Genomic DNA, 24807 nt, shown 5'->3' on the forward strand with positions numbered 1-24807 from the left:
ATATATAAAATTAAATGAATTTCATTATTTTTCGGATAATAGTAATTGTGTTTGGAATGAGTTTGGGTAGGTGAGGGTAAATTTTAGTTGGGTTCAGATGTTAAAAATATTAATCGGATTTAAATTCGAATATGATAGTTTTCACGGATACCCATTCATTACTATCCTAACTTTGATGAAGATTTTCATATTAAGAAAAACGTATTACACAATTTAATAATTTAAATTTATAAAATTAAAGAGTTTATAGATTTATAGATATATATGTCAATTTACCCTTAAAGGGTAAGAAATAAGAATGTCTCGAATGTCGAGCATTCTCATCTACTTATTATAAGATTATTCACATTTATAGTAAAAAAATATTAATTATTATTTGATTAATTGTAACTATATTAAATCCAATATAGACATTTAATAGTTGATTGAGTTATTATAATAATTATATTATTGTAATATATTATCAACAATTGAATATGTGTCTAAACATATAGCAAAATAGCTCCAAAATAATATGAAATATAAAAAGGAAAAAAAATAAAGAAAGAAAACTAATCCAACACGAAAATTAAGAAGACAAAAACTTAAATGCTAAGTTTTTTATTTTCTGAATTTGTTAATAGAATAAATTTGTTTATAAAAAGAGAAAAGACAGCTTGATTATTGGGAATATAAGGTATAAAATTACTTGATATCTGGCATGGTAATTTGCTTTGCTGTGTTATTAATGCATAACGACAGTAGAAATCAAAGTCAGCAAAAGGGTTAGTACACATAGACGTTTCGAAATCAGGATCCCTTGTGAGCTGTAACCTTCATCACTTAGTGTGAGAACACCAAAGTTTTCATCTTCCAATGTCCAATGATATATAAGAACAAATATAAATGCCCAAAATCAGTTAATTAATTTTAAAAATAAAACGTGATGACTTGGAGAAGACAACCATAAAAATATATTATGATATAACGTAAGACCACGTCGTATAGTGTGAAGGAATTCCACCAATCGAGATTCCTCTTATTCCCTATAATTCTCCATAAGCCTCCTCTATAAATACGTACATTTCTCATTCTTGCTTAATACAAAAAGAATCCTACCTACTAAAATCTTAAAATTTTTGAAACCCTTCTCCTAGTTTTTGCCATGGCTTCTTTAGCATTTTCCGCCAAGGGTTGCTGCAATATGCTGGTTTCTGATAAGTATGAGCATAGAAGACAAGGTTTTCGCTTAAGCAAGGCCATTTGTGCAGGAAAGCGTGACACTAGAGACTCTGTTATCACAAATGTTGCTACCCAAATGCCTCCAATCATTCCGTCCCCCGAGACAGACGTTGTCGGTGGCCGGAATCATGTTGCCTGGACTAGTGTCCGGCAAGAGAGATGGGAAGGAGAGCTTCTTGTACAAGGAGAAATTCCATTATGGCTGGTATGTGCACTTATGCATTTCTATCCTATTAAACAAAAAAATTTCCTCCTGTTTCACCTGTTGATTGCTACTATCAAGAACCAGTATTAATTATTTCTTTTCCTTTCTTTTAAACCTAAAATCGACTTGGACATTTCTGGTGTTTTATTTACTTAACCTTTCAACCTTGAAAATATGGCTATCAATGGTCGATCGCTAGGGTTTTTTTTTTTTTTTTTTTTTTGAGTTTGGTTTCTCTCCTTAAATCTAGTGCATATCCAAGAGAAAACATCGGGTGAGACATTCTTCATAAACACTTGTAATCATGAAGATTTATGGTTCATTTTTTTAAACCACACTGATTCTTATGCGGATTATTTATTTTTATAAGTTGCATAGTGGTTAATTAAATTAAAGACATGTATATAGCTTCATCATGTGATAGGTCCAAACAGCAGAGAGCTAAGCATATTCTTTGTTTTATTTTATATATATATTCTTTATTTTGTGATGGGGTGTGTTGCTTCTCTATTCTTTATGTGTACACATTTTCATATATAAAAAGGAAAAAACTTCAATATATTAACAATATTTCAAAGTTAATTTAAGTCCTATTTTGTGGCATTTATTTTTTTTTTATCAATGATATAATTTAGATTACAAACTTACTATATAAAAATTCTCATCAAATTAATGTTCTATTTATATCTTCTCAATATATCTGCCAAAAAGTTTACTTATTTTTTTCATTTTTAATTCTTTTTATATTTTATAAAATGAAAGACAATCGTGTTAAACCAATTATTTTTGGATAGATTTTTATATTATTTCCCATATTCCTAATATATTAATTACTTTTTGATAAACCCGAGAAAGTTGTTATGAATAGAGAGAAAAAAATTAATTACTTGTAATCTTGCAATTGCAAAATTTGAATTAACTTGGAAATTTGCAGAATAGTTATATAGATAATATTGTCAAGCAATCAGGCCCTTTCCCTTTCAGAAATTTTAAAGTAAAAAATAATAATATTTCCATTTCGATTGAATATCGTATTCTAATTTCCTACAATTTTTTATATAATTAAAAAAATATAATGTCAATTAATCTTTGACATACAATTGGCAAAAATTAACCACATGCAGAAAGGGACGTACCTTAGAAACGGACCAGGACTCTGGCACATAGGGAATTACAATTTCCGGCATCTCTTCGACGGCTACGCCACATTAGTCAAACTCCACTTCGAAAACGGCAGATTAGTTGCTGGCCACCGGCAAATCGAATCGGAGGCTTACAAGGCAGCGAAAAAGAACAAGAAGCTTTGTTTCCGTGAATTCTCTGAGGTGCCAAAGCCAGACAACTTCTTGGCTTATATTGGGGACCTTGCAAAACTCTTCTCCGGTGCATCCTTGACTGACAATGCCAACACCGGCGTGGTCAACCTCGGCGACGGACGTGTTGTTTGCTTGACAGAAACACAAAAAGGGTCAATTATTATTGACCCGGAAACACTAGATACGTTAGGGAAATTTCAGTATAGCGATTCACTGGGGGGTTTAATTCACTCGGCGCATCCAATAGTGACAGATACCGAGTTCTTGACTCTGTTGCCGGATTTGTTGAAGCCAGGGTATTTGGTGGTGAGAATGGAGCCTGGAAGCAATGAAAGGAAGGTGATCGGACGGGTGGATTGCCGGGGAGGGCCGGCTCCTGGGTGGGTGCACTCTTTTCCGGTGACAGAACATTATGTGATAGTACCAGAAATGCCATTGAGATATTGTGCAAAGAATTTGCTAAAAGCTGAGCCCACACCACTTTACAAGTTTGAGTGGCACCCTGAGTCTAAAGGGTTTATGCATGTTATGTGTAAAGCTAGTGGCAAGATTGTAAGTTCCCTTCCTCTCTCTCTCTCTCTCTCTCTCTATAATTATCATCTCTTTTTTTTTATTTTATTAATTTTCTTTTAGAAAATAAATTAACAAGAATATGATCATTCAATGAATTATAACTCCCATGCATTAAAAGACGAGTAATCAACTATCGAAATACTAATTTAATGACAAATATGATCAATTTCAAATGTTAATCAGTATATTTTCTTTGCAAAATTTTGAAGGTTGCAAGCGTAGAGGTGCCTCTATATGTGACATTCCATTTCATCAATGCATACGAAGAGAAAGATGAAGAAGGAAGGGTGACTGCAGTCATAGCAGATTGTTGTGAACATAATGCAGACACTACCATTTTAGAGAAGCTTAGGCTACAAAATCTTCAATCTTTCATGGGTATGGACGTGCTTCCAGATGCTAGGTAATTAACTTTTTATGTTCTTGTATTTGTTTATTTACCTTTTAACGAGGTCATTAACTAAATCAGGTGTTTGAATCCTGAAGTAATTCTTATTTGGAGGATTTTATTTAAATATTACTTGTTCTGAACGTAAACTAGTTTCATTCATGTGTTAATAAAAAAATATAATTAGATATTTTATTTGTAATATAATGCAACAATGTCATATACCATTTTATATAATTCATATTTATATATTGCCTGCTTCTTTTTACCACTAATATTAATCTTTCTTATAATCACCACTCTTCAAAAATAAAAATTATAAAAGATTCAGTGGAGGAACAAATTAATTAATTTTTTTTTTGAGATTTATTAATTACTAATTTAGTGGTGGTGGTTAAATGTAACAGGGTAGGGAGGTTCATAATTCCTCTGGATGGGAGTCCATACGGCAAGTTGGAGGCAGCATTGGACCCAGATGAGCATGGGAAAGGCATGGACATGTGCAGCATTAACCCTAAATATTTGGGCAAAAAATATAGATATGCTTATGCTTGTGGAGCCCAACGCCCATGTAATTTCCCCAACACCCTCACCAAGGTAAATTAAAAAAAATGAATAAACCAAAAAATCACCACCGACCTGGAAACAACATTATTAATTGCTAACTTGTTCTGTTCTCGTAATAATTTTGGTTTCTATTGTAGATTGATTTAGTCAAGAAAAAGGCAAAGAATTGGCATGATGAAGGTGCTGTGCCCTCTGAACCTTTTTTTGTGGCTCGCCCTGGAGCTACAGAAGAAGATGATGGTGAGTATTAATTAATTACTCGTTAATTATTCAATTAACAGCTTAAATTTCTGACATAATCATGCATGGTTGCAGGTGTGGTAATCTCCATGATCAGTGAGAAAAATGGAGATGGGTATGCACTGTTATTAGATGGATCCACATTTGAAGAGATTGCAAGAGCCAAGTTTCCTTATGGTCTACCGTACGGGCTACATGGATGCTGGGTTCCCAAGAAATGAAACTTCAACGTATGGCAAAGGAGCTATAGCAAAGAAGCTAACAGTTCCATGATTTTATGCATATTATCTTTCATTATGTTGCTGTTTAATTAGGTGTGCATTTATATTATTTTACTTTTCCTATTGTAATTACCATCTCTTTTCGTTTTTTAGTTACTAATTTATGCAAACTCCTACCCTTTTTCATGTAAAATATATCAATATTCACTAAAAAGGCAATTGTCTTCCTTTTTGATAACCCTCTAATTTTAATTCCAGTCCCAATTACAAAACAACTCTAATAAAAATTTATAATTATTATTATTCTTAATTAGAAGCAATATCTTGACACATGTTACTTGAAATCCAATTTGCAAACAGCTCCATTATCCAATGAAGAAAGGTGTGACGTAACCAGATCAGGTTTAATTTATTAATTCTAGGAATTATCACATCAATGCAGAGGCAAAAGCATATACTGTATGATTATCAGGCTGTTGATGATTAAAAAAATGAGTCACTTTCTGCAAATATATAATATAAATACATGGATGGATCCACAGTTTTGGTGTCCTTACAAAAATATCACTACTCTAAATACTGCTCTAACAAACCTATATATGTCATCTGTTAATTATATAAATAGAAGTAATTGATGTTTGCCCTAATAGGACACAATTATTTGCATAACTGGCACACAGATATATATATAATTTGATGGCAGATACATACGGCACATATACTAAGGACAAGAAGGAAAGCATATTCTCTTTACATCACAAATATTAATAAAGATGCAGACTTCTTTATTTCTTTCTTTCTTCATTTGTTTTTTCCCCTTTTGGGATATGAGATGTTAAACTCATGAATCTTTTAAGTGAAATTATCTCAGAGTAGTGCACCAATTTAACCAATCTCAGTTAACTCCTATCTCCAATCATGAGCAAAACTTTTTCATTTTGAACCACCACAGCAAATCAACATATTTGCTTCTGATGTTAACAAGGAAAGGAATTGTATTTGAACAGCAAAAATTAGTAGGTAATAGGAAGAAGCTATACATACAGACTTTCTGGTTGTTAAGGGTTTAGGAAGCTATAAAACTGGGAAATGTGAAGATGGCATTTCTCATATCAGATTCTTTGAATTTTCTTTCAATAAGTAATGGGCATGCGACATCTAAAGTAGGTCTAGCTCTAACGTCTGTGCCTGATTCGCAAAAAACAAAGAGACTGACGGAAACTCTTGAGAACCATGGCTAAAGAAGAAAATATTTGGGTCAAGTGCCAGAACCACCCAATAAATCCTATTATCATATTATTATTAAATCAGTGTGGTACAGTTCCATAAACATATGGGCAGTTGCTCCCAGAATTTGATCATCAATTGTCAATTATAAGGTGCAAAAATTCCATTTCCGGGAAATTATTCCCCCACCCCAACCCAACAAAAAAAAAATAAAAAAAAAAAAATTCCCCATTTTCCCTCTTAAGAAAAGTTATCTGAAATTGTATTCCCACGGGATCACATGAACAATTTCAAACTCATTTTGTGTAAGTGAACCACATAAATTGACTGTCTTACACTGAACCATCCAAACTTTCCCAATTGATAGGAAGGCAACCGGAGTTAGGATTTGATCACTTCTGGTCTGTGTAAACAGCATCAACGTCATCAAGTTCAAGTAATTTAGACATAAGTTCTTTGTTCAAGTCCATTGCCTCATCATCTACCTGAAAAGCATCAAAACGATAACGTCACTTTGTTAATTAAAAAAATGAAACCTAAAAAGAAAAATAGGTTTCACATGACACTGTCAAAAACTTTAAAAATAGAAATAAGAACACAACTATCACTGTATGCTCATAGCAAACCATAATATAGAGATTATATGCTGTTTTGCATAGCTAACACAGCCCCTCAGGGGTGGAATTCTCATGAAAGAAATAAAATTAAAGTTGTGCTTCAAGCTGCATTTAGCAGTCTGGGATTTAGAGCTGTATGAACCTAGCAATGATACACATAATATGAATCTGATGAGGTTCCATCTGTTTGACTGGAACACAAAACTTTAGGAATGAAATTCAATGCTACAAGATGAAGCAATCATTGTTATAGGTGTGTCTAATTTCAATATCTTACTAACAAAGTCACTCAACTTTAGTTTTATTTCAATATAATTTTATCACCAGAATTTTATAAAATTTCTATCAAATTTTGTACATGACATCCAAGTAACATTTTTCTGATATAATCCACAATTAAAAATACGCTTCAAGATTTTCTTAGTCAGTACATTAGAAAAAAACTGATGAATCTTTTACAAAAATTTGTCTGCAGTGACCTTGTTGAAATAATATCAAAGTTGAGTGATTTAACTAATACAAACTGAAAGTTTATTGATTTTATTAATACCAGTTGAAGTCCAGTGTCCATGCTAAAATTTGCTGATAAGTTTGGTAACCAAGAGTGGGATAATTTGCTCTTATCGTCCCTAAATTTTAATGGGTGTTTCATGTTCGTCTCTAAATTTTAATTTGTTACAAGAAAATCCTTCAATTTCAATTTTGTTTTAAAAACCATTCATTCCACCTGCAATAACAGGTTTACAAGTAAAATAAAATATAAAATTAATATTTTACCCCTTCTTTCTTCCCTCTTTGTTAATCTCACTTGCGAATAGACTCTTTCACTGTTCACTCACGAATAGATTTCTGTAGCATAAAATTTAATTTAATAATTAGCAGATTTAATTAATTTAATAAAATTTCAATATAAATAACAAATAATAATAAATTAATAATAACTGCAAAAATTCAAATTAATTTTCTTAATAACTTTAATAAATAAAATTTTTTGAAAAATAAAATAATTTTATTAATTAATAATCATTTATTAATTTGAAAGAAAAAGCAATGGGAGAGAGAAAAAATAAAAAAAAAAGAGAAAAGGGGTAAAATAATTATTTTATTTTATTTTATTTTTAACTTGTAAGACTTGCTATTGCAAGTAAAAGGATGATTTCTGAAACAAAATGAAAGTTGAAGGATTTTTTTTGTAACAAATTAAAGTTTAGGGACGAACATGAAACACCCACCAAAGTTTAGGGACAATAAGTGCAAATTACCCACCAAGAGTGAAACTAAGTTGTATCAAAGTACAAATGGACTGACGGGATATGTTCTAAAAAGATGCAGCACATGGTGAAACCTAGACAAAAAGACTAAAAAAAAATGATAGTTGGACATTTCATAAATTAATAGAGGCAGTGATATTTAAAAAGGGGGAAAAAAAATCTTTTTCTGCGCCGCTAATCCTATGGTCTATGGCACTCGAGTGTGCATGAGAAAGAAAGAGAGAGGGAGGGAGGGGAGGTAATGAGGATTTAAAAAAAGTATTACCAACAACTGAGCAACAAAATAATTAGGAAGAGGAGTAAATTCAGAATGTCTTAGCATGATGTCAAATAATATGTAAAACATACAATATTAAATTTTCACTTAAAACATTTATATGTATCAAGCTTGATCAAGCAGTTCACATAACTATGTTGTAGCATCACTTTAATCCAAATTGCATAAGAACTTCAACAAATCACAAGGAAACAGAACCAAGTACAAATCAAATCCTTCTGAAAGCAATAGAAAGCCAGGAATCATATCAATATACATACCTCAATAGTTGTTAAAGGAAGTAGCTCTGAACCATTATCAGTCTCAAATTTTATTCCTTCCTCACGAAGTTTTGACAATATTTCAGCATAGTCCTCGGACGAACTTACAACTTTGTAGTAGCTAAGAAAAGGGGAAAGAAAAAAAGAAGAATAGATTAATGCTTCTACAGAACCATGGCGTAGTTTACAAAGAGTACTCAATGACTGAGAAAACGTCGTTGCAGCTAGATCTTTCACATATTAGTTGAAAACAGATGGGAATGAGTAGCCAAACATTAGAGGTTAAGATTAGAAACAAAAAATTTACATGAAACAGGAGAACATTACCGTGCTGAGCTATCTTCATCAGTATCATCATCATATATTGGAGGTTCAATGACATCCTCAGCACCAGCATCCAAAGCAATGGTAAGGAGCTGATCTTTGTCCGCATCTGTGACTTTTATATTCACAATCCGAACTCGTCTAAACTTGAACATGACAGATCCAGGATCTGCCATCTTTCCTCCATAGTCCTTCACTACCTCTCTAACAGCTGCCACAGATCTGTTTATTTTATCTGTCAAGACCTCCACCACCATACTAACTCCACCATAACCATATACCTAAATTGAAACAAAATTCACTTGAAGAGCTGATAGATGGGGGGAAAAAAATAGTATCCTGAGAAGAACTCTCCTATATTAGCAGCACAAGATAAAAGATGAATGATATTCAACCTCATAGATTTTCTCAATATAAGCCTCTTGTCCCTTCTCAGAAGCCCTCTTAATATTGCGCTCCAAAATTTCCTTAGGTACATCAAGTTCCTTGGCTTTCTCGAGTACAGCAGCCAGAGCTGTATTTGATATAGGATTTGGGCCACCTTTCTTTACACTGCATCACTCAATAGAATTTTAGAAAGTATAAACACATATTTGGACCATGTTGACACAAGTAATGTTAATGTAGCAACTGATATCAATGAACATATATTGAAAATACGGTCACTCCTTTTGTTCTATATAAAGCTTATTAAGCCAGTAATAAGGGGTTAAGAGAAACCAACTTACGCAGACACAACTTCCTTTCCGATCCTAGAATACAACTTTGCCTTCTTAGCATCCTGAGCCCCCTGCAATTAAGGCACATTCAAAAACTTAAGGTAGATGATCACAGGAATGACTTCACAGGTTTCTAAATTCAAGGTTTAAAATTGTATTGAATTACGTTAGCCAACAATAAAAAATGTGCAACTGATTTATATATTTCATATGTTTCTACATTCTAGTCGTCATATAAAATTGGGATTAAGAAAAATTGAAGAAAAGAAACATGAGAATCCATTTTCTGGGAGAATTAATCTTAGAATTTGCTTTAGGTTTTTCATCAAACACTTAGTGTTCAACAGAACTAATAAATTTTGACAACGACCAAGCATCAAAAAAGGCCCAGAAAATCAGAATAGAAAATTTTCTGGGCGGGAATTAGAGAGAGAAACCTTTCTGCCGGCGATTTTGGAAGAACGCCTGCCCATACAGAGAGGAGGGTAAGTCCATAACCTTCTCACATTCACTTGACAATGACTATGTTTTTCTTCATAAAACAATGTGAACCCAGAATAACAGCTATAAGATGACAATGATGATAACGTACTCCTACCAAGCAAACCATTCCCTGATTATGTAACAATAAGAATCAATTCAGGAAAAAGAGAAAGGAACAAGATTATATACCAAAATGGGAATCATTCAATTTTCAAAAGTGAATAATGAACATACTTAGAGGAGCAAAGCAAGTGGTTGGGCATTTGAAGCAGACCCCATATGAGAATCTCTGAAGAATTGCTCCTACTGCTCTCATTGCAAGCTACCAAAAATCCAGTTTTATGAAATGGTGTAGAGTGCACATGAAAATGCCCAGGACCAGGAGGGCAGCAATCAGGATTGAACCTTTCTTTGTGTCCTGGACTAGGACAAAGCTGATACTCGTTACAACTACAGAGTTTTCTACACCACTACCAGATATTCTGGCCGGTGGACTGGACCAGCCCATTTTTTTGGCCCCGAGGGCATTTTATTTGAGTAATTTATAATATACCCCCCTGAAGTAGGCAAAACCCTCAACTTCATCCTTACTTTTTAAAATGTAATGATTTAATCTCCAACGGTTTAATATTTCTGCCCAATTAAACCTTAATATTTAACTCTTTGTTTTTACCAATTCCATTAAATTTAAAAAAAAAATAAATAGACTTAATATACTATTTTATCACAAGCCTAAATTAATAAAATTATTTTATAATAATATAATTATAAATAAATATGTAATTTAATTTTTAATTAACTTTTTATATTTATATAATTATAAATAAATATAAATGATGTGGATTAATTTTATTGATATAATCTACAAATGATCTAATATACTAAGCCTACATAAGAAAAATAATTATTTTAGTAAACATCACAAGCTGAATTTTGGTAAGCAAATTGTTCATAGGTCATTCTGAGACCAGCGCTAGGTTAACTCCTTTGTCCTAAAATAGATCCAAATTAAAGAAAATGATTGACCAAACTAGAGAATTCATTTTAACTACATTTGCTCCCCAAAATTATTTTAGCAGGAAGTCATCTGAATGCATGTGGAGAAAAAAATTTATTGCCCTTGCAGCTTCACTTCTTTTCTTGAAGTAGCTCGAACTTTGCGCATAGTTCTTCATAGTCCATAACCTGTTGATGAGACTACTGAATGTTAATTGACAGAAAACCCGATGGAACCAAGAAAGGAACAGAAGACAAATTATATCTCATCAGAATGCAAGAATAAAATTCACCTTTGGCAATCTAACTTTTATGTGAACTTAGTAAACCAACAGCCCTGTATTTCACATCACAGAACCCCCTCTCCGTCTCTCTTAATCCACTCAAAATATCACCAAGACCTCGTCTGCCATCCCATCAAGTTCAGCTTTTAGTTTCCTAGTACATCTCCAAGAGTTAGACTGTCCAGATAGCCTTAAGTTCGGGTTACTCGAATGTAAACTTACAATTGCTACTCTGAGATCAATGTGAAATAAATAAGTAGTGATATAACTAACCCACTGATTCATTCAGGAAAGTAAGCTCTGATGAGGCTTAAACTTCCTAGAGGTAGAAATTTACATTCTTTTTTTAAGTAGAGGGATCGAGAGAATGTAGACTCAAACCCTTGGACCAAGCCAGATTTCGCCAAGTTCACACATATGACATAACCAGAAATTCATATCATCGAATACAGAAATACCACAACAATCAACCTCTTCAATACTCTAATTTCATTTGTATGGCCTAAACAGCTTTCAAGACTAATCTTAATTTTACCATCAAAGATATCTTCACAAAGTTACCAGGAAACTAGCCCTTTAACAACCCGTGAGGTTGAGTGCACATAGATTTCAACAACGTGAACAGGGAATTACAGAATACCGAATAAACATACTCCTACAGGTAAAGAAATCGTTCCAGCCTCGGAGACATAAAATCAGCTTTTTTAGCAGTAACTTAATGTATGAAAGTTCAATGCAATGATAACATGTGATGCAGGGGAAGAAAGCCATAAACAAGAATCATGCAACAAATCAAAGAACATGGGTAAGGATGAATCTTCAATAGATTTTAATATAATCGCAGCTACCTCAAATAAACTTTTCGGCCTTTCGGTCATCTATCATCTCCAATGACAAGATTTGCCAATCTTCTGGAGGACTCTGTCTGGTAACCACTTTCTCAATCCTTTATCAAGCACAATGTAACTTAATGACTCACATTTCAGCACACTATCCACCGCATTCCCGCAAATATTGTAACAAGAAGCTAACACTAATTCTTCCAGACATTTATGATCAGCCAAAGCAGAGACCCCAGCTCCTGTAATCATCTCACACCCAGTTAAATCTAGTGCAATCAAATTCGTACAGTTCTCAGCTATTGCAACTAGTGCCAAATCTGATAGATTGATCAACCACGAAACATTCAATCTCTTAAGACTTGGAATCGAGGCAATTGCGAAGCCTGTATAATCTGTCAGTTTAGGCCCACATTCAGCTAAATTCAACTCCTCCAAGCAATGCATTCGCTGCAAAAGTGTCACACCAAAATCCGTGACTCTATCACAATCTGCAAGAACCAACTTTTTCAAGGTCCTTGAAGAAGACCCAATTGCCAAAAATTCCAATCCGCGATCTGTAATTAATGAACAAGCTTCCAAATTCAAAACCCGAATAGAGTTCATACGCCCAATTGCTTCGAGGGAACTATCATCAATCAAACCACATCTCCCCAAATCCAAAGTTGTCAAACTCTGTGCACGATGTACAAGATCAATAACCCCAAGATTGTCCACATTCTTTCTCCTTCTTGACAAGACTTTGGTTAATTTGCGACACCCGTTTGCTATAGCACAAATACCATCATTACCAAAATCATCAGAATCTGCTGACTCATCAAACCCATCAAAATTTATAGTTGACCGGGATTGTTTGAGATTGAGATTGAGGAACACGAGTTTAGGGCATGTTTGGGCAATGAAATCGAGGTGGGCATCGGTGATAAGTTTCGGTGATTCAAATGTGAGTAAGTTGGGGAATCTGGGCAAGAAATTGTAGAGCAGATCAGGTTCGAGAACCCGAATGGATAAGCGGGTTTGGCCTTCGACTCTCAGCCACTGCTTGCAAACTTGAGATGATGATTTTCTGTCTTCTTTATCATAGACCCAATTGAGAATTGAGGCTACTTCATCATCGCCTAGCTTTGACATTATTATTATTATTTTGGTTCTGAATCACCCAGCGACAATAGATACAAGTAAATTGACTACTCTGTTGCCATGGGTTTCTACAACGAATTGAAATACTTGCCTCTCAGTCTCAGACGACTGCCTTCTCGCTCCAATTGCCTTCGCCTCGCGCGCGATTTCTGTTGATGCTCGAGAGCGTTCCTTTTGGCATTTGTACTTGAGTTTGAAAGTTTTGGGTCGTGGGCTGGGCCTGGCCGTTGGCATTGGAACCAAGGGCTCTCCGGCTCTGGCCCCCTCCTCTTTTCCTTCTTCTTCACGAATGATTTGCTCCTAATTATTATTAGCTAGAAAATTTAAAAAAAAAATTAATAAGATATATTATTTTAATCAAATAAAATAATAAAAATATTTAGATTTTATAAATTACAATTTATTATTTAATAAAAATAATTGTTAAAATAATTTAAAATTTCTAATTATTTTAATAAAATTATTATAATCCATTTAGGGTACCGAGCGTTATATTTTTAATTATTAATTAACAGTAACATCATTTTATTACAGACATTTTACAAAGAATAATTCTACTAATTAATAAAAATAACTATATTTTTAGGTTATATTTTTACAAAGAGTTATATGTTAAATATAATAAAATGATTTTAAATTTGGAAATTTTAAAAGTTTTAACTTTTCAAAATATTCTTATTTATAGTATTTAACTAAATTAATATTTTCAATTTAGTTAAATAATTTAATTTTTAATATTTATTTCTTTATACAAATAAAACAATTACAGGTTATAAACTATTATACTTGATAATACAACCAAATTTGTAATGCTGAAATCAACTTAAGCAAGCAGTCATGCCAATAGATATCACTCTTTACAGGGTCATTAAGAACAGAAATCATTCAAAACCTAAGGATTCCCATTTGGTTTCACTCGACTGCCCTCCCTTCTCGTCCTGCTACAACGAGCAATGCTGTAGAGAAGATGGAGGTGAGCAGAATTGGTGAGAGTAGTAAACCAAATGGCATTGTGATTAATTAATTAGATTAAAGATTATAATTAATTAAAGCCCATAGAAGAGTATGTGCAGCCTCCATGAGCATATTCCCACGAGCTACATCACATTACAATTGATCAAGGTTTTGTTAAAGAGAATTCATAACAAAGCATAATAGGCATATAATAATATAATTATTGGAGTTAACATTTTCTATTCTCAGTTTAGCAGCCAGGTGAGTGACTTATTTTGACCCTATCTATTTAGCACCATCTTCTCTAACACTGCCATAGTACTGGAGATTACACCACAAAGGCAGAGAAATGACAAAACTCTAATTGTGATTTTGAGTTTGATGGTTATTATGGTCTTAAGATAGATTCCTTTAATATTATACTCCCAAAAAAATGGTTGTGAAAGCAAAGAAGACGAAGACAAAAAAATAATAAATTATTGTGGAAGACAGTTTGTGCACAAAAGATGTTTGTTGTAATGCCAAGTTGTTAAGCAATTGTTGTTATCATAGGTTGTGAAAAAGAGAATGAGAGACAAAAAGAATAGGATGAATGAGAAAGTGAAACAAAAAATAATAATAATAACTAAAATTAAAATTTTCAAAAATAAAAACGTCACAATTACAATATTCTGTAAATAAAATTTATTCATGAATTGAGTATTGGCATATTTATTTTTATTTAATTAAAAAAATTTTCCAAAATATTTTTATCAATAACATAGCTAAAGATAATAATTTTATAATTAGAAATTAAAACTCAAATTTAATGCCAATGGAAACTGAAATCAAACACAATAATTGCCCATGTTAAAACATATGATAGGGGTAAAAGATTTAGGTGTACCATAAAAGCTAAACCACCATCATGTAAATAGAACAACAGTATATGGTAATTGACATTTTTGCAGAACACTATAAATCGCCTAATCAATGGCTGCCGACAATCAACTAAAACAAAAGAAACTTCATCCTAATATCTTATCCTACGTCACCTCTTCTTGCAATAGCCTTAGACTTGAATCAGTTCTTGGCCAAATCCCAATTTGGGATCAGCTAAAGCTTGTACATTTGTTATCATTGCCTCCACAATTTTCCATGTTTTTTTCTCCAAGCTCTAACAGCAACAAAACTGATGGGATTTTGAGTGTTGTTATTGGAATTTCTCGCGATATGTAAGTTCTGATACAAGTAAATTCTCTGTGGTTTGTAGATTATTCTTAGACCGTGGGTGAGATTCTCCTCTTACCCTATATTTTTTTATTTCTGCTACTGTCAATGACATCTGCCATTATTTTAATTTTAATTAGATTTGGCCAACCTCTTTCACTTTTCTACTGTACATTTTGAATTGATGCTTTGTGTCCCCACCAATCAAATGGTGAATATATATTATATTATTATTAACTGTCAAAATCCAACCTTTCTGATATTCCAGCTTCCTTAAATATAATTTGCATAAGATGGGTTTGGTGGTGCTGGGGTGGCAAATTCACGCGCCTTTCCTTTTGATTTTCTGGTGACTTCACCTTCACTCGCATGTGCGGGCTTTTCCCACTTGGGTTTTCCATTTTCATCAGAGGGAAACGCTATTTAGGTTGTTTGATATTCATATTAAAATTATTGTGAGGAAATTTTTTTTAATATATTAATTAATAAATATTAAAAATTAATTTAAAATTAAATTTAATAAATTTTAATTATAAAAATATTAAAATAATAAAATAATTTATTTTAAATTATTTTTTAATAACATTAACATTAAAAATAATACTTTTATTTAAAAAAATAGTTTAAAATTTTCAAATTCAATATTAATATTTGAGTATCAATTTTTAAAACAGCATATAATATTTTGATTTTTTTATTTATATTAATAATTAAAAATTAAAAATATATTTTAATAAAAATTAATAAAGTTATATCAGTATTTTTATATTTAAGAGTTATTTTTATTAAATATTTTTATTTTAAGTTAGTATATAAATAAATAATTATAAATAATTAATATTTAATAATTAATTATTAATAATTAATATTTAATAATAAATAATTATTAAAATAATTAATATTATGAAACAGGATTAAATAAATAATAAAAAGGGAAATGCCAACACAATCCAGCTTTACCATCAATGCATATCATATAATAATAGTAGATGAAAATTTGATTGGATTGGTGGTTAATTATTTTTGTTAAAGGATCCAAAAGTCTTTGCCTCCCATCTCAAGTGAAAATTACTTGTGCATTAGACATCCACCAACTTTGTACATTTTATATGTAAATAATTTAATGTTCACTTATAAATCCTCCAGACTTGGCTCTAGACTTCACTTGTAATATATAAAGAATTTGTTAATTATTTTTTGTTATTATTATTAGTTAGTATTTTTCTTATTATATTTTGCAATGCCAACATTAATGAGAATTTAGAAAAAAAAATTAAGAGAAAATTAAATCAAACTAAATTAATTAAATCAAACTAAATTACTTGAGTTTAATTTAGTTTGATTTATCAATTAGAGCTTCATTTTAAGTCTTTTATAGACTTATCTTAAATTCATTTTAGAACTAATTTTAGTTATACTTTTTATTTTTATTCTAATTAATTAAAAAAATTTAATTTGATTTGATTCAATTGATTTTTTTTTAAATAAAGTTAAATTGAATTTTTAAAAATAAAAAAACTGAAAGAAGCTAATTTACTTAAAAATTTTGAATTAAAATTTTAAATTAGATGATATGATTTTTTTTATTTAAATTTAATTATGCTGCCCTTATTGTTTAAATATAAATATCATGAGTTAAAGTTGTAATATACGTTATATATTTGATTGCATTATTTGAAAATATAAAAATATTTAATGTAATAAAATAGTAATTATATAATATAATTAATTATACTTAAAGTAATATAATAATTATTACATATAAAAATAAATATAATTATTTATTTATTTTTATTTTTTATTTATTTTCAATACTACTACTATCTAGTCACTACTATTCACATCTTACCACCACTATCATCTTATTATCACTATCACTACTGCTACCACAATTACTTGATCATGGATATCACCATTCAACCACTACCACCTTTATCACCACTTAATTATTACCACGATCATCTAATCATTATTTTCGCCACTACCATTTAGCTTCTATTACTACTCAATCATTTATTAATGTGAAAATTATTACTTATTATTAATACTATAAATAAATTAAATATTAAAATTAAAATTATTATTATATTAAATTACTTATACTTTTATTTTAAAATCAAATATAATAAAAATAATAATAATTACATTACAACTTTCATTTCATCGCGTGATTTTCATTTGATCACACGATTGATTACATTTTATTAGGTCATCTTTTATTAAATATAATCTTGATTGTAATATTTAAAAATATCAAATATTAACAGCTGAAAATTTAATATTTAACTTTTATTTCATATGTTTAATTTTTAATGAATGTTAGTGGCACATTCTTACACACTTCCTTTTATACTTTGTGGTTCAAATATTATCTTACATTATCTCATTTTTATTTTACAAATTGAGTAAAGTTAAACATACCTTATTAACATTTATTTTCTTTAATTTTTTAACTAGATTACGTGATAATTAATAAAATAAAAAATAATTGATAAATATAAATAAAATTTTTTTAAATTTATTAAAAAATAAATAATATAGCAAATAAAAAAAATTAAAAATGACAAATAAATTCAAAATTAATAAAATTTCAAAATAGATAGTTTATTCAATGAGTAGAATAATTATGGTTAACCAAACCACACAGACACTGTGAAATCCAACATTTGATTTGTGCATTGCATTTCCAAAATTCAAGGAAGTGTTGCTTTAACCCAATGGATTTGATTCTAAAACCAAATCATAGCTCACACCTCATGTCCTTTTATTTGTAATTTTAAACATATTCCAAAACACTCCTCGTTTTTTCTTTTTTTAAATAATATTTCAATCTTTTGTAGAATAATATGTAAATAACAGAAAATAAATGACTATAACGTTTTATTTTATATTTTTCAAATTTATATAGTTTAAAAAGAGAATCTAGGGAAAGGAATTTTTTTTAATTAAATTTAATGATTTTCTGTTAAAAATTAATAGGAAAAAAAAGGCTTACCAGAATAAGAGGGCCATTGCATGCTCTACAGAGTATCCACCATTTTCTTACCGAGAAAAAAAAAAAAAAAAAAAAAAAAAAAAAAAAAGAAGAAGAAGACAGCTGCCCTCTCTCTCTCTCTCTCTCTAGTTCATCCTATTGACTCTCTCCCTCTCCCTCTCCCTCTCCCTCTCTCTCTCTCTCACGCGCACACACACACACAGGGACACGCCTAATGGCTTCTCTTTTCAGAGACCTCTCATTAGGCCATTCCAAGAGAGAGTCAACACCATCGCCTCTCCAACCGCCACCAACAATGCCTTCTAAACTAACTGCCTCCGATCTCGAGTCTCCACTCGGCCAACTCTCATCCCAGCTCACCGATTCCGACCTGCGAGCCACCGCGTACGAGATCTTTGTTGCCGTATCCCGCACCTCAGCTGGCAAGCCTCTCACCTACATCTCCAGCTCTTCCAACTCCGACTTTTCGACTCACCATCACTCACCTAATTCGCCTAACTCGCCCGCGTTGCAGCGCTCGCTCACTTCTGCCGCTGCTAGTAAAATGAAGAAGGCTTTTGGCTTGAAATCGCCAGGTTCCGGTTCTAAGAAGAGCCCCGGTTCGGGTCCAGGCTCGGGCCAAGGCAAATCCAAGCGGCCTTTGACTGTTGGAGAGTTGATGAGGAGCCAAATGCGGGTTTCGGAGAGTATAGATTCAAGGATTAGGAGAGCTCTTGTGAGGGTTGCTGCTGGTCAGGTTAGCTTAATTTAGAGTTTTTATTTCATGTACCAATTCATGCATGCGCAGATTTATTTGTGCATTTAGCGCGATTTTGGGAATCTTTTTGGTTTGGTTTTGAATATTGGTGGATCTAGTGCTGTTGTTATGATAATGTGTTGATTTTAGTGAACATTATTTTTCTTTTTGAATAAAGTGGATTGATCTGATAAATATAATGCCGTGGCTAATATATGTGGATCATGATTCGTTAATATTTTGTTGGGGGAACCATAATTCTAAGTAATGCAATTTGTTATACTACTGGCTAATTTCGAAATTTGAATTTTGTGGGAGCTGAATGACTCCATAATGTTTTGTTGTCAATATACCGCAATGCGATTTTATCTTGTCTTTGCTTTGTTGTTGGTTTATGCATTTGCTTTGGGGAATCTTTTTCTTATTCTCTGCGTCTCTACTCTGTATTTTGTTTTGGACTATTTTGTTATTCCATGATCTATTCTTTGTTCATCTGAATTTTAAATTCTGAAATACAGATAATCGAGAACTCTTTGAATTTAATCCTACTTTTTTTTTTTTTTAATTTTTGTTACCTTGTTTATTATTGAAGGTAAACTATCCCTTTAACTATTATGTATTGGTCCTAGATGCTAATGAGTTTTATTGCCTCTTTGGGTTGTGGTGGTTTCTTTTCAAGATTTGTCCTCCTATTAACATGCTCATCACAGGTTGGAAGGCGAATTGAGTCGGTTGTTCTACCACTAGAGCTATTACAGCAGCTTAAGCATTCAGATTTTGCTGATCTACAAGAATATGAAACATGGCAGAAGAGAACTATGAAAGTTCTTGAGGCTGGACTTCTTATGCATCCTCGTGTACCCCTTGAAAAGTCAAATCCTACTTCACAGCGGCTGCGGCAAATTATCAATGGTGCTTTGGATAGGCCTATAGAAACTGGAAAGAATAATGAGTCAATGCAAGTTCTTCGTAGTGCTGTTACGTCTCTTGCCAATAGATCTGATGGATCTTTTTCTGAGATATGCCACTGGGCTGATGGGATTCCATTGAATCTCCGCCTCTATGAAATGCTTTTAGAAGCCTGCTTTGATGTTAATGATGAAACATCTATAATAGAGGAAGTTGATGAGCTTATGGAACACATAAAGAAGACTTGGACTATCCTTGGAATGAATCAAATGCTCCACAACCTCTGCTTTACATGGGTCTTATTTCACCGCTTTGTTGCAACTGGCCAAGTGGAAACAGATCTACTTGATGCTGCTGATGGTCAGCTGGCTGAAGTTGCAAAAGATGCAAAGACAACAAAGGATCCACAATACGCCAAGGTTTTGAGTTCTACATTAAGTTCTATATTGGGTTGGGCAGAGAAAAGGCTTCTTGCATATCATGACACATTTGATAGTGGAAATATTGAGACCATGCAGAGCATTGTTTCTCTTGGGGTTTCAGCAGCCAAGATTTTGGTTGAGGATATATCTAATGAGTACCGCAGAAAGAGGAAAGGTGAAGTTGATGTAGCTCGAAGTAGGATTGACACCTACATCAGGTCCTCACTGCGTACTGTTTTTGCTCAGGCAAGTCTTTCCTATCAACATGATGATCTAATAGTTTTGACTTTTGAGATGAATTACTCTCAGCGGCACTGGCATCTATAACATGACAGCACCTGCCACTTTATGTTGCATTTATGTGTAAGAGTGGGGCTTAGAATACAGTGTGCATTAAATTGTTGGGCACTTGGTCCACGCAGATATTATTTGATGTTTGAAGAGATGAGATATCTGTTACAGCATTGTGGTTTCATTTTCTCTTTTTATCTTATTTTTCAGTCCATGCTTCAATGATAGTGTAAGTTGTAATTTTAGAAAACATAAAAATAAAATAAACATTATATATATAAACCCAAACTCATATGATCTGCCAATTTTTAGAGATTTTTGTTGAGGGCTTTGGAACCTAGTTTTGTCTTTCATTTTAAGACTTTCCCATTCATGTCCATATGTGGGAATACACTTTCTTAAATTTTTTCATTTCTGCTGGACCTTAATGGGTATCTGAGCTATCAGGAATTCAGCTTGAGCCTTGTGCAACATTTCAAAAGCACGGTTCAAGTTTGAACAAGTGAAACCTAATAGCTGGAACTCAGCCTTTCGTAGATCGATGGATTAATTTGCTTCACTATGGCCTAGTCATCCTAACATACAAGTCCTTCCTTTACAGTGACCATTATGTGAATGCACATATGCACATGTTTGCACACATGCAAATTGGTGAATGGATAGAATCAATCAATGAAACTGTACCTATTTCTTTATAATAATTTGTAGTTGGTTATGAGTGTTGTTTCCTTTGTTGTGAATAGAGAATGGAGAAAGCAGACTCAAGCAGAAGAGCATCCAAAAATCAGGCCAATCCTCTTCCTGTTCTGGCAATCCTTGCAAAGGATGTTGGAGAGCTGTCACTTAATGAGAAGCGAGTATTTAGTCCAATACTGAAGAGATGGCACCCTTTGGCAGCAGGCGTAGCTGTGGCCACACTGCATGCTTGCTATGGAAATGAGCTAAAACAGTTCATATCCGGCATAATGGAATTAACACCAGATGCTGTACAAGTGCTGAGAGCTGCAGATAAACTGGAGAAAGATCTTGTGCAAATTGCTGTAGAAGATTCTGTGGATAGTGATGATGGTGGGAAGGCAATAATCCGCGAAATGCCTCCATATGAAGCTGAAGCTGCAATTGCCAATCTGGTAAAAGCATGGATCAAAGCAAGACTGGATAGACTCAAGGAATGGGTCGACAGAAATTTGCAACAAGAGGTATGCACCTTCTATTCATTTTTAGATTTATTTTTTCTTCTGATAGATAACTGTTTGATTTGCTTAATCAATAACTTCATTATTTTGTCAGGTTTACTGCTGAACTTGATATTGATTATTGATATTAATTACTGGTAGCTAGTTCATAACATTACTAGGTTTCTCTCATGAAATTCAAGTCCATTATACCATTGCAATGTTAGCCTGTCAAAACAGAAGTTCGAAGCATATGAATGTGAAGAGCTGCAAAAAAGGGTACTACAAGTTGATACTGTATTTGATTGGATGATTCTGTTGAAATTCTCTGATGATGTTAATGGAATTTGGTTTCAACATTAGAATAGATTCATGCAAACATTTGCCTATCTGTTAATGTTTCAACAGGTCCTCTTAGCTATTGTATTTCTTCTGAGGAACCATCTAGATGTTACTGGCTTCAATTTTTAGATGCTTTCTCCTGATTTTATTACTGGCTTCAATTTTTAGATGCTTTCTCTCGAGATTTTATTATTTGTTTTCTTTAGCTAACCATCTTGGTGCAATATTTATAGGTCTGGAATCCACAAGCAAATCAAGAAGGATTCGCTCCATCTGCTGTTGAAGTCCTGCGAATTATTGATGAAACTTTGGATGCTTATTTTCAGCTCCCAATACCAATGCATCCAGCATTGCTACCAGATTTGATGTCTGGCTTGGATAGGTGTCTTCAATATTATGCAAGCAAGGCAAAATCGGGCTGTGGTAAACTTTTGCAAAGCTCAATTTTATCCGGCTACTGATTTTTGGGTTTCTAATAGCTGCAATCTCCTAATGTAACTTGTAGGATCACGGAACACATATGTACCAACTATGCCAGCATTAACCAGATGCACAACAGGATCAAAATTTCAAGGTGTGTGGAAAAAGAAAGAGAAGTCACCAAATCCTCAGAAGAAGAATTCTCAGGTTGCAACAATGAATGGTGATAATTCTTTTGGGATACCCCAGCTCTGTGTGCGTATAAACACATTGCACCGAATCCGAACAGAGTTGGATGTTTTGGAAAAGAGGATAATAACTCATCTAAGGAACTCTGAATCAGCTCATACAGAAGACTTTTCAAATGGCTTGGCAAAGAAGTTTGAACTTACACCATCTGCTTGTGTGGAAGGAGTTCAACAACTCAGTGAGGCACTGGCTTATAAAATTGTTTTTCATGATTTGAGTCATGTTCTGTGGGATGGTTTGTACGTTGGGGAGCCATCATCTTCTAGAATTGAGCCTTTTCTTCGGGAGCTTGAGCGGAACTTGATCATCATATCAGATACCATGCATGAAAGAGTTCGAACTCGGGTTGTTACTGACCTAATGAGAGCTTCTTTTGATGGATTTTCGCTTGTTTTGCTTGCCGGAGGCCCCTCCCGTGCTTTCACCCGTCAGGATTCTGAAATAATAGAGGATGATTTTAAATCCATTAAAGATCTATTTTTGGCCAATGGGGATGGCTTGCCTGCTGAGTTAATAGATAAGTTTTCAGTCACAGTAAGAGGCATTCTTCCCCTTTATCGAACTGATACAGAGAGCCTGATCGACCGTTTCAGACGTGTCACATTGGAGGCATATGGCTCTTCTGCCAGGTCTAGGCTTCCATTACCTCCAACTTCAGGAGAGTGGAACCCTACCGAACCAAACACACTCCTTCGTGTGTTGTGTTACCGGAATGATGAAGCAGCAACAAGGTTCCTCAAGAAGACCTATAATTTGCCTAAGAAACTGTAACAAATTTGAGGCACTGTGCATGCTACTGAGGCAAGCCACTTACAGGGGGTACTGCATATGCAGAACAGAACAGAACAGAACAGAACGCTACACTCTCATAGTTGTATTTAGCAATTATCATCCAGACAGGTTTGTTCACGTCATAGTTGGGCGGGCTGTTTGGTGCCTTGGAAATTAGCAGTGAGTTTGTATAGTACATTAGAAGTGTCTTGGCTAAGTCTATTTGCATTTGAACAGGATTCATAGTTGGAGTGCAGGAAAAACTAAGAGAGGTGTGAGACCTTGCAAGCTTTACTTGTTGGAGGACGTAGGTGGAGATCCAGTATTATTTATTCTTTTTTTTTTTTTTTTTTGAAATTTACCAGATCCCTTTTCTATTATTATTATTTCTATTCTCTATCTACCGAATTATGTTATATTACCTTCTACGGTTCTTTGTTCCCTACTCTTTTTTTTTTCTCCTCTCCACAAAATCCTTTATGTTGGGATGTATTTCTATATGGTATTATTTTAGCCACATTGTGTCGATTACAGTGCTGATTTTTTTTTTCTTTTGTTACCTTTGTATCATAAGGATGGCTTTTGTTGATTGCAATTGATATTATTATGTTTCTCTACTTTACGAATTAAACTCATTCCATTGTTACATGTGCATTACAGGTGATTGTGTGATTTATTGACCTGTGAATATACGTACAAACAATTACATCATATGAAAAATTATCATAAAATATACGCCAGATGCAGATAGGTTTAGGTTTCCATGTGAAGCAGAATTCAAAAAAATATATTAAGCGGGCATTTCTATGAACATTGCAATTGTCTTTGTTTTCTTTTGTCCATTATGCTGGCTTAATATGGTTAATTATTTTTCTACTTTATCTAATCTCGTAGAAAGCCAAAGTGATTAAGCACTTTGTATTTGCAAATCAAATCTTGAAGTGCATTGAATGGATCTTGGGGTGATGCACATTTCATATTTTGTTAATTTCGAGGTCAACCAACGATGGGAAAAGAGAATGGACTCAATATCAGGAACTAGTTTTACCAATCATAATTGTTGTAACAATATAACTGCTTAGGAAAAATGAAACTATGAATTTGACTTACCGAAATTTGCCAAAGAGGCAAAGACTCATGACAACAAATGCGAATTTTCATGCTAC

General features: G+C 32.9%; 4 protein-coding genes across 5 annotated transcripts; 2 read left to right on the top strand and 2 right to left on the bottom strand.

Annotated features, from left to right (window-relative positions):
- Nucleotides 1–1085: 1085 nt before the first annotated feature.
- Nucleotides 1086–4969, top strand: LOC110648761 (carotenoid cleavage dioxygenase 8 homolog B, chloroplastic). The gene is made up of 6 exons (XM_021803101.2): nucleotides 1086–1426; nucleotides 2551–3294; nucleotides 3525–3718; nucleotides 4111–4300; nucleotides 4408–4510; nucleotides 4586–4969. Exons 1-6 carry the CDS (start codon nucleotides 1145–1147, stop codon nucleotides 4729–4731), a joined length of 1659 nt encoding a protein of 552 aa, XP_021658793.2. The 5' UTR covers nucleotides 1086–1144; the 3' UTR covers nucleotides 4732–4969.
- Nucleotides 4970–5969: 1000 nt separating this feature from the next.
- On the bottom strand, nucleotides 5970–10451 carry LOC110648759 (probable transcriptional regulatory protein At2g25830). The gene is made up of 8 exons (XM_021803098.2): nucleotides 10315–10451; nucleotides 10144–10231; nucleotides 9864–10039; nucleotides 9436–9497; nucleotides 9103–9259; nucleotides 8711–8988; nucleotides 8384–8504; nucleotides 5970–6443 (listed from the first exon to the last, which is right to left on the bottom strand). The coding sequence occupies exons 2-8, from the start codon at nucleotides 10223–10225 to the stop codon at nucleotides 6351–6353; spliced, it is 969 nt and encodes a 322-aa protein (XP_021658790.2). The 5' UTR covers nucleotides 10226–10231; nucleotides 10315–10451; the 3' UTR covers nucleotides 5970–6350.
- Nucleotides 10452–10801: 350 nt separating this feature from the next.
- LOC110648757 (uncharacterized) lies at nucleotides 10802–13343 on the bottom strand. Of its 2 annotated transcripts, none has more exons than XM_021803097.2 (2): nucleotides 12038–13343; nucleotides 10802–11106 (listed from the first exon to the last, which is right to left on the bottom strand). In XM_021803097.2, exon 1 carries the CDS (start codon nucleotides 13157–13159, stop codon nucleotides 12071–12073), a length of 1089 nt encoding a protein of 362 aa, XP_021658789.2. In that variant the 5' UTR covers nucleotides 13160–13343; the 3' UTR covers nucleotides 10802–11106; nucleotides 12038–12070. The 2 variants fall into 2 exon arrangements, with proteins under 2 accessions (XP_021658789.2, XP_021658788.2); XM_021803096.2 differs by having other exon boundaries at nucleotides 10802–11094; nucleotides 12038–13341.
- Nucleotides 13344–18365: 5022 nt separating this feature from the next.
- On the top strand, nucleotides 18366–24088 carry LOC110648756 (protein unc-13 homolog). The gene is made up of 5 exons (XM_021803095.2): nucleotides 18366–19062; nucleotides 19773–20639; nucleotides 21428–21883; nucleotides 22435–22624; nucleotides 22707–24088. The coding sequence occupies exons 1-5, from the start codon at nucleotides 18541–18543 to the stop codon at nucleotides 23639–23641; spliced, it is 2970 nt and encodes a 989-aa protein (XP_021658787.2). The 5' UTR covers nucleotides 18366–18540; the 3' UTR covers nucleotides 23642–24088.
- Nucleotides 24089–24807: the final 719 nt, after the last annotated feature.

This window comes from Hevea brasiliensis, chromosome 11 (assembly GCF_030052815.1).
Source record: "Hevea brasiliensis isolate MT/VB/25A 57/8 chromosome 11, ASM3005281v1, whole genome shotgun sequence".
In the NCBI taxonomy this organism is placed as follows: domain Eukaryota; kingdom Viridiplantae; phylum Streptophyta; class Magnoliopsida; order Malpighiales; family Euphorbiaceae; genus Hevea; species Hevea brasiliensis.

Coding starts and splice junctions, on each gene's coding strand:
- LOC110648761 (XM_021803101.2), top strand. CDS start 1,145: ATGGCTTCTTTAGCATTTTCCGCCAAGGGTTGCTGCAATATGCTGGTT. Junction 3,295..3,524: donor GTAAAGCTAGTGGCAAGATT/GTAAGTTCCCTT, acceptor AAAATTTTGAAG/GTTGCAAGCGTAGAGGTGCC. Junction 3,719..4,110: donor GACGTGCTTCCAGATGCTAG/GTAATTAACTTT, acceptor TAAATGTAACAG/GGTAGGGAGGTTCATAATTC.
- LOC110648759 (XM_021803098.2), bottom strand. CDS start 10,225: ATGAGAGCAGTAGGAGCAATTCTTCAGAGATTCTCATATGGGGTCTGC. Junction 10,040..10,143: donor CACTTGCTTTGCTCCTCTAA/GTATGTTCATTA, acceptor TTACATAATCAG/GGAATGGTTTGCTTGGTAGG. Junction 9,260..9,435: donor GGAAAGGAAGTTGTGTCTGC/GTAAGTTGGTTT, acceptor TGAGTGATGCAG/TGTAAAGAAAGGTGGCCCAA.
- LOC110648757 (XM_021803097.2), bottom strand. CDS start 13,159: ATGTCAAAGCTAGGCGATGATGAAGTAGCCTCAATTCTCAATTGGGTC.
- LOC110648756 (XM_021803095.2), top strand. CDS start 18,541: ATGGCTTCTCTTTTCAGAGACCTCTCATTAGGCCATTCCAAGAGAGAG. Junction 20,640..21,427: donor TGCGTACTGTTTTTGCTCAG/GCAAGTCTTTCC, acceptor TGTTGTGAATAG/AGAATGGAGAAAGCAGACTC. Junction 21,884..22,434: donor ACAGAAATTTGCAACAAGAG/GTATGCACCTTC, acceptor CAATATTTATAG/GTCTGGAATCCACAAGCAAA.